General features: G+C 42.0%; 1 protein-coding gene across 1 annotated transcript in view; it reads right to left on the bottom strand.

The window, feature by feature from the left end:
• Positions 1-12,694, bottom strand: part of LOC124280125 (multiple epidermal growth factor-like domains protein 6) — a 273,391-nt gene that overhangs the window by 34,787 nt on the left and 225,910 nt on the right. The window contains 9 exon segments of the mRNA XM_046716015.1: positions 38-166; positions 1,133-1,261; positions 2,495-2,623; positions 5,368-5,493; positions 6,631-6,817; positions 7,067-7,399; positions 8,013-8,155; positions 10,756-10,767; positions 12,509-12,541. Coding sequence (XP_046571971.1) covers positions 38-166; positions 1,133-1,261; positions 2,495-2,623; positions 5,368-5,493; positions 6,631-6,817; positions 7,067-7,399; positions 8,013-8,155; positions 10,756-10,767; positions 12,509-12,541 — 1,221 coding nt within the window.

Raw genomic sequence — 12,694 nt, 5'->3', positions numbered from 1 at the left:
GGAGTGATAGACAGGATCTTGACAGAAGTTCTCTTACTCTCATCGCACCCAACACCTTTCCATCCAGGGGTACAGAGGCACTCCCCAGTCTCTGGGTCACATTCAGCACTGTTCCGACAGTAGCACTTCCGGAAGCAGTTTTCTCCGAACGTGCCGGGGGGACAGGCTGATCGGGTAAGAACACATGCATTACAATCACAGGACTGAGATTATCATGCAGGCGAGTACACAGCGTGACTGAAGGTCATACGAGTCTATTTTCAAAAGGGTCATTACATACATAGGTAATTACAATCAAGGTCATTCTAGGTCACTTTCAATAGGGTCATTGCAGAAAAGGTCACTGCATCAAAGGTCAATATGATATATATAGGTAGTTACAATCAAGGTCATTCAAGGTCAGTGCAAAAGACATTACATATACAGGTCATTTCAGTCAAGGTCATTCTGAGTTATTTCAATAAAAGCTTAGAGATATAAGCAATTAAGATCAAGATAATTCTAAGCAAGTATGAATAAGGTCACAAATCGATTAATTTTGAGTTCATTCATTAGGTGAAACAACTGAGGTCATTCAAAGTCATCATAAATAAGCTCACTGTATATAAACATCATTTCAATTATACATGTAATAATAAAGAGATATAACCAGGTCAGATGTAGATCATTAAATACACTGAGGAAACAATCTGTACTGAGGAAACATCACCAGATATATAAAGTCACATGGCTCTTCTTCATCGGAAGCAGTACAGGCACAGAGAAACATCAACCACCATATCTCAAATAGTCCTTTAAGAAGCTAGAACTTCATGGTTCTGATAGATTCTGTCATCATCCAGGTGTTCAGTTTTTGTTACATATACCCACCATGATATTGCTGGAATAATGCTAAAAGTGGAGTAAAACTTAACTCACTCACTCCATGTAAGTGAGTGAGTGGGTTTGGTTTTAAGCTGCACTCAGCAATATTCCAGCCTTATGGTGACGCCATGTGAGCATCAACAGAGTTGTCTCTGAACACTGATAATGTATTGGAATGGTCAACCAGGTTTCACGGCAAATATCAGGATGTAATGATAGCAGTGAAGGAGGATGGGAGTAAGATGTCATGATGGGAGCATGTTCAAACCTCTGTCACAGATCTGTCCAGTCCATCCTGGTTTACACGTGCATCGCCCATCCTCCGAATCACAGGTGCCGTTGTTCTCGCACATGCATCGACTCATGCACTGGTCTCCAAATCGGCCTTTAGGACACCCTGCATATAAAACACATAGATGATGATTGACAGATTTGTATAATTCATGCACACAGCAGTGTTTCATGTATAGCTCATGGACACCATGGTCTTGGTGTTACGTGTTGATTTCATACCAGATGAGTATCTGAGTCTTCAGTCAACCTCAAGGTGTAAGATATTGAAGTCACAATGCTATTACTTCTGTCTCAATGGTATTAGACATGCGGACAGCTGAGTCATCACACTGTAGGCAGTTTCTATCAATTCATATTGTAAAGTAATAAACAGAATACTAAACTCACTTCTGTGTAATACCATTTTTATTAAGCACGTGAAAGATTTGGTATCAAACGAATTTGTTTAATAAAAATGGTATTACACGGAAGGTTGCTTAATATCCTGGGCCTAGATTTTGAAGCTTTTTAGCTCCTGATATATAAACATGCCATACATTAACATTAACTTACAACTATCTCAGCTGTATGATGGTGGTCTGTAATCTGAGTCCTACGACCATTACAAACATGTTGTTTTAAGATGCACTCAGCATCATTCTAATTGTAATGCGATGGTAGTCATGTAAATAATTGAGTCTATTACCAGACAATGCAGTGAACTTTATATCATCAGCATCAATCTATGAAGTGTATAGGCAATATAATGACATGATTGACCACCTGATTCTATATAGTCACACCATTACAACAAGCATGGTTTAAGACTTAAACTGACTGAGTTTGGTTTTTCATATTTTCATGAATTATAGGCAATCACGCACACATTAATGTTTGCAATTTTAAACACTACATGCTATATGAAAAAGCCAACATTAAAAACTTCATATGCACACAAATAATTAAGATATGGTTGTTATATTAAAGACATTTAAATTTAAAGGTAATATTATCCCGCATTCCCTCAAAATGAAATTGATATGTTTTTCCTTTAGAAATCTGCCATTTGTTGTTTTGTGTTGAACACAAAATGTAACACAGGCATTGTGAGGATTTTGTCAAATATAATTTCAGGAAAAAATTTGCTTCAATACTATGTAACTATATATAGCGACACACGAAACCATCCAACAGTTGACAAACCAGGGTCTTAATCCACAAAGCAATCGTAGCGCTACGACATTTGTAGGTCTATGATAAACTATACGCTTTGCGGATCGGAACCCTGTAAAATAAATGCTACTGAAGCATTCTGTTTCAATGGCAGCAATTGCTCATAGTATAGAGTTGATGTTACCTTCGCGACAGTGAGGTCCGTACCAGCCAGCGCGGCAGATGCACTCGCCCGACACAGTGTCACAGGTGGCGCCGTTCTCGCAGCTGCACTTTTTGCCACAGTTGATGCCCCAGCTTCCATCTGGGCATGCTGAAAACAGGCAGAACATACAGTCACACAAGTGCACACACAGGAACATAGTGCAATGATGTATGGTGAGGTAACTATTGTAAGGCGTGTAGTACATCGACTTACCATAATCGCAAGTACTCCTTTATGTGAAGCTACGTCAGGGCCCCGTTCCTCAAAGCGATCGTAGCGCTACGACAGTCGTAAGCCTATGTTAAAGTATGGGAGTTACAATCATCTTAGCTCTATGATCGCTTTGAGGAACGGGGCCCTGGTCTACTTCAAGGTTTCTACCATGACCTTTATAAGTGGTCTAGTTCTATTGTTAATCTACACACAAAGCTAAGTCATACTATGATTGCAGTGCATCAACAAATAAATTACTGACGTTCAGTACAATTATGCCACACATGCCCGTTCTGTTCTCAGCCAATCAGGAACACTAGTAGGAACTTATTTGTTTTTGGTTTTTGGAGACAGAACTAAAAAACAACTGCTTTGTTAGTCAATATCTGCCATGGCTGACTGACTGACTGAGTTTGGTTTTACGCCGCTTTTAGCAACATTCCAGCAACATCACGGCGGGGGACACCAGAAATGGGCTTCAAACATTGTACCCATGTGGGGATTCGAACCCGGGTTTTCGGCGTGAAGAGCCAACGCTTAACCACTAGGCTACCCCACCGCCCCTATCTGCCATGGAATAACTTAGATTTTTTTCACAATGTATCGTTACGATGTTTGTGTATGCCTGATTTTCAGCATTGACAAATAATGGTCAGACATTATATTAATGTGGTGCCAAACGTATCATCCAGGTGAGTGAACATGGCAGAATCATAACTATTCCAGAAAAGAAATAACTTTGTTAACACACCATTGTACCTATTGACCCCCCACATCATCGTATCTGGTGGATTAGTATCAAACGCAAAAAATTAATATTCACACTAGTTAACTAAACTAAAGATGTCTGGTCTAGTGTGTTTGAGAGCAGCTATTCTACACTGCTGCTAGAAACTAGAAGACAGTTGTCATGCTTGGATACATGCTGAGTGAAAGGGGTACACCACAGTCAGGTGAGACATGAGGAAAAGAGGGTGCTACATCTCATGGGTATTTGATCACTGTGGCCTGGACCACCACACAGAGACATCATGGGGTGGAGACATCCTTGGGTATTTGGGACCTACTGTGTCCTGGACCACCACATAGAGACATTGTGGGGTTGAGACATCATAAGGTATTTGGGACCTACTGTGGCCTGGACCACCACACAGAGACATCGTGGGGTGGAGACATCCTTGGGTATTTGGGACCTACTGTGGCCTGGACCACCACACAGAGACATCGTAGGGTGGAGACATCCTTGGGTATTTGGGACCTACTGTGTCCTGGACCACCACACAGAGACATCGTGGGGTGGAAGACATCCTTGGGTATTTGGGACCTACTGTGGCCTGGACCACCACACAGAGACATCGTGGGGTGGAGACATCCTTGGGTATTTGGGACCTACTGTGGCCTGGACCACCACACAGAGACATCGGGGGTGGAGACATCCTTGGGTATTTGGGACCTACTGTGGCCTGGACCACCACACAGAGACATCATGGGGTGGAGACATCCTTGATTTGGGACATCCTGGACCACCACACAGAGACATCATCGGGTGGGAGACATCCTTGGGATTTGGGACCTACTGTGGCCTGGACCACCACACAGAGACATCGTGGGGTGGAGACATCCTTGGGTGGAGACATCCTTGGACATCGTGGGGTGGAGACATCCTTGGGACCTGGGACTGTGTGTCCTGGACCACCACACAGACATCGAGAAACATCGTGGGACCTACTGTGGAGACATCCTTGGGTATTTGGGACCTACTGTGTCCTGGACCACCACACAGAGACATCGTAGGGTGGAGACATCCTTGGGTATTTGGGACCTACTGTGTCCTGGACCACCACACAGAGACATCGGGGTGGAGACATCCTTGGTACTGTGCCTGGACCACCACACAGGACCACCACATCCTTGGATTTGGGACATCGGGTGTCCTGGGTGGAGACATCCTTGGGTATTTGGGACCTACTGTGGTCCTGGACCACCACACAGAGACATCGTGAGGTGGAGACATCCTTGGGTATTTGGGACCTACTGTGTCCTGGACCACCACACAGAGACATTTGGGTGGAGACATACTGTGTCCTTGGACCACTGTGGCCTGGACCACCACACAGAGACATCGGGGGTGGAGACATCCTTGGGTATTTGGGACCTACTGTGGCCTGGACCACCACACAGAGACATCATGGGGTGGAGACATCCTTGGGTATTTGGGACCTACCATGTGTCCTGGACCACCACACAGAGACATCGTGGGGTGGAGACATCCTTGGGTATTTGGGACCTACTGTGTCCTGGACCACCACACACATCGTGGGGTGAGACATCCTTGGTATGGGACCCACTTGGTCCTGAGACATGGAGAACATCCTTGGGTATTTGGGATCCTTGGGTATTTGGGACTTACTCTGACCTCTACAGGGAAACAAGCAATCAGCGCTGGGGACCAATCCTTCCCTATTCATATTCTGTCTGAGTAAAAATCTCTGCTTTGAATCCCCACAGGGAGACCAACACGCATTATTGGAGTAATGGGATGAGGACAAAATTATTCATCACTACCCATTATTTCACAATATTTTGAACAAGACCCACTCCCTGTTCTCATTTCATATCAGCCTCCATGTGTAACTCACGTTCTTGGCATTTCTTGCCCGTTTTACCAGCCTTGCACGAACACACGCCAGTCTCGGGGTCACACAGACTGCCCCCGCAGTCACACGCCAGCAAACAGTTCTCCCCATGTTTGCCTGCAGGACATGCTGCAAGCGGGAACAGAGCATGCCAGGAAAAGAAAGGGGGGATAACTCTAAATGGATCAGATCTAAGAGCACTGTCAGTTGGAGTTATTGCACTTGAGACATGATGTGTACACTGTCACAATACTTGACTGTGGTCCTGCTACTGAGAATAAAAGTGTTAATAACTTTTATGTGTTCACTCAGCCAAAATCTGTCTATACTGGTTGCCATTGGGTGACATGTCTTAAGAATTTGCAGCACAATGCTTTTGCTTTTCAGACCATTGTGAAGCCATCAATCAAATGACATTACAAATCTCTGTCACTGAAGCTGTTTAGCTGTACACAAGACACTGGTGAATTACTGTTTACAAACTGAACAAGTTGGAGGGGTATTAAGTATGATAAATAGGATCTCAGCCTCTTTTAACTTCTGTTGATTTCAGTTGATATATTTGTTAGTGATGTTTTGCTAGTTTGTTTTTGTTGTTTAGTCGGCAATATTCCAGCTGTATGGTGGCAGATTTTTACTAGCTACAGCCAGCTAAGTCTCATGATGCATACAACTACACACTCAAACTGACAGTGAGAAATAAATATGGTAAAACAAAAGAAAACTGAAGATGAAGAAGAGAGGTAAAAAATTTAACTACAGTAAGCTTTAGTTTGAGAATGCATGCTTTAGGATACTAGAGTCACAGATGTAACTAGTCAGAGGGAACTTGTGTGCACCTCTGGTGTTAATGTGTTGTCAAAGGTGTCTGTGATTAAGCAAGTTACCACTTCTATTCACTGTATTCAATTCCAAATGCTTTCTGATTTATTAAATGTGCAAACAAATACCCTCTGTAAATCTTCCATAAGACGTTTAGCCACAAGAAAAGAAATAAATCAGGAAAATATTTCTTTTTAAAATATATATATTAAAATTCACAATATGTTGATTATTATTATTATTATTATTATTATTGAAAACAACAAAAAATAATATCCTATAATATTTCAATCTGTGAATACTTGCTACCAACAGTATATCACACAACAGAAATCACATAAAGGCATACAGTAGATGAATTCAATACGTGTCAATAAAATCCTGTATTAAAGACACAATTTGTATAATGAATGTAACAATGGCAAACTGTATGTGTGTACTCACGTTCATCACAGCGCTGGCCAAACCATCCGGAGGGGCAGTCTCGCAGACAGTAGCCAGTCACGTGGTTGCACTTAGTGTCCGCAGGGCAGTCACACTTCTTACTGCAACTAGGTCCATAACGGTCTTGTGGGCACTGGAAGTCACATCTGTCCCCATGGTAGCCAGGCTTACAGTAGCAGTCGCCAGTCTGTGGATGAGGAGGCGTTACGGATAATTATACAATAGAGTTATTTTGATTGGTTTGGTGAGTACAAGTGGTAAAAGTGTTTGCTCGTCTTGACAAAGACGCAAGTTCGATTCCGCTACTGGGTATGTAATGTGAGAAGCCCATTTCTGGTGTTCCCCACTGTGATATTGCTAAAAATGGTAAAACCACTCACTCACTCATGCTCTTTATTTGGTTTTGCCTGAGTAATTTCAGGATGACATGACGTACCTCTGGGTCACACTTCTTGGTGTTCTCAGTGTTGCAGTTACACTGCTCCACACAGTTGGATCCCCAGGTGAAAGAAGGGCAGGGCTGGTTGCAGGCGGGACCGTACGTGCCAGGGTCGCACTCGCAGTAGCCAAATACGCGGTTGCAGTAGCCGTTGGTGCAGGGCTTGGGGCACATCTTGTCACATCTTTCACCGAAGTATCCTGGTGGGCAGCCATCTTCGCATCGGTCACCAGCGACCCCTGGTGGACAGAGGCACTTGCCTGTCACATGGTCACAGGTGCCGCTGTTCTCGCAGGTACACATCCTGTTGCAGCCATCGCCATAGTTACCCTGGAAATATATCAGTGATGCAGGAAGAGTTCCAATGATCCTGATTTTAAAACATTTTTGATACTATAAGTACTATAATCAATGCAACTAAATGACACTGTAGTTCACATGGACATGTAGCCCGACCTCTGTAGGATGCGGATACTTCTGTACCACCTACCTCTAGAAAAGACTTGTTACAGGTAATTTTATACCTTCATACCACCTTCCTCTAGAAAAGACTTGTTACAGGTAATTTTATACCTTTGTACCACCAAACTCTGGACAAGTCTTGTAACAGGTAATTTTATACCTTTGTACCACCTTCCTCTAGAAAAGACTTGTTACAGGTAATTTTATACCTTTGCACCACCTAACTCTGGACAAGTCTTGTAACAGGTAATTTTATACCTTTGTACCACCTTCCTCTAGAAAAGACTTGTTACAGGTAATTTTATCCCTTTGTACCACCTAACTCTGGACAAGTCTTGTAACAGGTAATTTTATACCTCTCTACCACCTACCTCTTATTACAGGTAATAACATTTTCCCTATACTACCATCCTAATTCTATACCTTTGTACTACCTACCCCAAACTTGACACAGGTAGTTGTATACATCTCTTCTACCTACCTCTGGACAAGACTCATTACAGGTGACTCCGATCCATCCTGCCGTGCACACACAGCCATCTTGTTTGTCGCTGCACTTGGCACCGTTCAGGCAGTTACTGCAGGTGAGGAGGCAGTCGGCACCAAAGGATCCTGGGATACATGCTGGAGGGGAAAAACATTCAGGTGAGTGTGAGGAAGTATATCAGTTCCTGCAATAACCTGATCTGCTTGTGAATCATTTCTACAACTCATATATGATACACCAGGACACCGCAAACAAAATAATTAAGAAAATCAATACTGTGAACAAAAGTATTTGAGTCAACCAAATTACAACTGATATGAAATTGATATTTAAAAAAGCAAATTCAAATTAACTGGATACCTAATTCTCTGACTCAAGGTAAACAATTATCCTGTTCTCAAAACTTCTCTTTTAATGATCATTTAGAAAACAGTTCATCAAATAAAATATTACTTAAAGAAAAGATTGAATGGTGATAGAAAAGCTGTTTCAATAAAACTATCCCCAATGTCTGTCATTGCTCTGCAAACCTGTATGTTATATATAATGATCAGGTCACCGTAGAATGCATAACAGCTTGAACCAAACAAGTAATTCCTATCACTATTCAGTTACTACAGTATATGTTAAAAGTTTCCTGAAATTGCTTTCACAACAAAATATGAAAATAAATTATTAAATTAAATTGTTAAATAAATACAGTTTGTTGTGCTTGTGTACCCTGATACAGTTGTTACCAATGTAGTACACATATGTTAAATATAAACAATTGTTGGATTATGGTTTGACAGAGGGATTACCCGAAGTGTAGCAGAACATTAAAGCAAACAGGGGACATCACTCTGGATGTCTCTCCTGTGACAATGAAGCAAGTTGAGAAAACACATGGAACATGAGAATATACAGCCTGGCGGACAGTAGACATTAGACACCTGCTGGACTCAACAAGACAGGTGGGCTTATACAGGACACCTGCAGGTGTTCAGACAGGACACCAGGCTCACAGGACACAGGACACATGATACAAAGTGGGCTTTATACAACTGGGCACGATAGACGGGCTTATGACAGGACACCAAATAGGGTAAGTACAGGTCTACGGGTTGTCTCATGGAGGTTTGCAGTAGGCATATACTTGTGTCTCATAGAGGTTCGCAGTGGGCATATACTGGTGTCTCATGGAGGTTCGCAGTAGGCATATACTTGTGTCTCATAGAGGTTCGCAGTGGGCATATACTGGTGTCTCATGGAGGTTCGCAGTGGGCATATACTGGTGTCTCATGGAGGTTCGCAGTGGGCATATACTGGTGTCTCATGGAGGTTCGCAGTGGGCATTTACTGGTGTCTCATGGAGGTTCGCAGTGGGCATATACTGGTGTCTCATGGAGGTTCGCAGTGGGCATATACTGGTGTCTCATGGAGGTTCGCAGTGGGCATATACTGGTGTCTCATGGAGGTTCGCAGTGGGCATATACTGGTGTCTCATAGAGGTGGAGTTATAATAGGACACCAGAAAACTTAATATAGTTCTGTGGGTGAGCATATAACAGGACGAACCTGATACTGATCAGTGGGTGGGCATATAACAGGACAAACTTGATACTGATCAGTGGGTGGGCATATAACAGGACAAACCTGATACTGGTCAGTGGGTGGGCATATAACAGGACAAACCTGATACTGATCAATGGGTGGGCATATAACAGGACAACCTTGATACAGATCAGTGGGTGGGCATATAACAGGACAAACCTGATACTGGTCAGTGGGTGGGCATATAACAGGACAAACCTGATACTGATCAATGGGTGGGCATATAACAGGACAACCTTGATACAGATCAGTGGGGGGCATATAACAGGACAAACCTGATACTGATCAGTGGGTGGGCATATAACAGGACAAACTTGATACTGATCAGTGGGTGGGCATATAATGGGACAACCTTGATACTGATCAGTGGGTGGGCATATAACAGGATAAGTGATGCTAGGAGAGTAGATTACATACAAAATGTTTAGTCTAGCATCTATCTCTGGAGACATAAAGAAGACTTCTAAAAAGGTAACAAGTCTACTGAGTAACTGTTTTATCTGAAAACAATATACATCACTTCTTACAGGCGTCACGATACTGGGGATCTATGCTTATGAAGTATAATCAGCATTGCAGGAAACACTCATAAAATCTCTCTGGTGACACTGAGCCCTGAAGGAGCAATACTTATCCACAGTGATCAAGAACTATCACAAGGCAAGACCAATTATATTTCCTTGTTTTGCAAACAAACCCATCACAGCTATCAAATTGCTGTGTCAGCATATTTATGTTTGAACTTCTAAGATCTTTTTCAAGAAATGAATTTAAAATCAAACCTGGTGTATTTGCCTCATCCCTCTTACACTGATCAAGGATATAATTAAACAGCCCAGAAATACATTGGTCTAGCCTAATGAAGCAAGTCTACATCCAAGTTGTAGGATCCTGATGAGGGACTAAGTCTATTAGGATGTGCTCCTGGAATAAAGAGTTAGCCCTGTATGACCTGCGGCAACAGAGCTGGAGGGAGAGCTTCCTAGCACACATAGATGCTGAAGTATGACAGTTGACATCGGCGTACAGAGAGTGTACACATGACTCTACAGAGACAATGTAGAACAAATAATGGTGACAACAGCGCTAAACTATGCATGCAGTGCCAGGGGTATCAGGTCGCGCCGACCTCCTATATACTCACACTTGTCCACAGCTGCGCAATGAGGGAATAAAATACCAACATCAAAACCATGACATCCAGAGACGGTTAGTCTGTCACTACCACCCCAGCTTCAGCTCATTGAGAGTGGTTATTGTGATATACATCACCTTACTACTGGTTAGAGCTCAACACAGAAGGATATATATCACAACTCCACCGGTTAGAGTCCACCACTGCAGTGGTAAAATGTATCTGTACCTCTCTGTAGAGGTTGTACAGATGCAGATAACCACTGCAGACATGCCTACAGATATACGTCGTACTCTAGAGGGGATACAGACAAATATACCACTGCTGCAGATAGACAATATGGATATACAACACCAATATACAGTGTCAATACGGATATACTAACACTTGACATGGGCAATACAGGCATATAGCACCACTATAAGCAGCAATACAGATATATACCATAGTTCTAGAATGGAAGATGGATATAAACCATGGCACCAACAGCTCCTGCTTAAGTTACACTGACCACTGTCATAGACAGAATGGTATGGAAGTCTACTGGGAATATATAGAGATGTCACTTCAGCAACTATTTGTATATGAAGATAGTCATGGTATCTGACTGTCAGATTAACCCCGAAAAAATAGTCAAAACATATTTACAAATTCTATACTGATGCTCAAAGCATAAGTTAATGAATAAACATCATAACTTTTCAAGATTTCTGAAACAACTATTGATAGTAACCACATATCCTGAAATTGTTCCACCCAGATCTTTTCTAAATGGTAATACTGATCTTGAAGCTTTGGAAAAATATGCCTAATGCTACACGTTACCATTACATTGTGATAGGATTCTGATAATTTAAGGCCATTCTGACTGTATATAGATGTTAGTCCTGTACCAGTTAGCATGTGCCTTTCTGTTGTTAGTACCTGTACCGGTGCCTTGAGCATGTACTAGTTGTGTGGATATGTGTGCTGTATAAATATCCCATAATAATAATGTGCCAGTATTGGAGATGTATGAAGTGTGAACCACAGTGTGTGTGACAGCTGATGACTAAATGTGTGTACCCTTTATGACACTTAACACTATATCACAGAGTGTGATAATCTGTCTCACAGCCCTTGCATGGTATAATGTTCCCTTCAACCCACTCTCTGTGCAATGCCAAAGCTCTAAATGAAGCAAGTCTAGATTTCCTCAGGTTCAGGTTCTGAATCTCCCATCTCACCGGGGCTCCTTTTCAATTTTAAAGAAATGATGTGTTTCTATCAAAAAATTATGTTCAAAGACTAAGTGTTACTGTAGATGTGTGACTGTGAAAGGTATGTCTAGACAGTGATGTAGACTAAAAAACTATTGAGTATCAGAATTTATCTGAGTTTGTCAAATTAAGCCAAGAAATGTGAGAAAGTGCCCCTCCAACATGTGAGTACTGCAGCATCAAATGTCATATTTCTCACCAGAGACGAATCCAGATGTTAATACATTTTAACATGCTGAATAAGATATTTTCCAGCTTAAGTTGCACTTTTTTGATATAACCAGTTCCTGATCAGCTATGCCCTGTGAAGATGTTGCAATGTTTGCAAGCCTGGAGAGACACATTGGTACAAATGTGATTTTAAGTTGGATTGGTTTACAAACTATACATTATATATCTTTGTATTTCTCTTGAGGTGAGTGGTGAGTAACATGAACATTGTTACACAGTGTAAGTGATATAGCGTTATACACAGGTGCCCCTGGTATGAAGACGTGACTTACCACTGTTGTCATTGTAGGGGAGATCGGGTGGGGCTAGTCAAACAGATACACATTGCTCATTTGGAAGGGAAACATGTCAACACTGCTCAATTGTTGATAGGAAAAGTAAGATATTAATATAGCACAATTGGTTTGGTACTATATGTAACAATAGTTCGGTCCCGATGTTCAGCAGTACTGTTTATC

The sequence above is a fragment of the Haliotis rubra genome, unplaced genomic scaffold (assembly GCF_003918875.1).
Source record: "Haliotis rubra isolate DU_JTF1 unplaced genomic scaffold, ASM391887v1 Scf260, whole genome shotgun sequence".
Classification (NCBI taxonomy): Eukaryota; Metazoa; Mollusca; class Gastropoda; order Lepetellida; family Haliotidae; genus Haliotis; species Haliotis rubra.
Note: the sequence above shows the minus strand (reverse complement) of the source record. Positions and strands in the feature narration are given on the sequence as shown.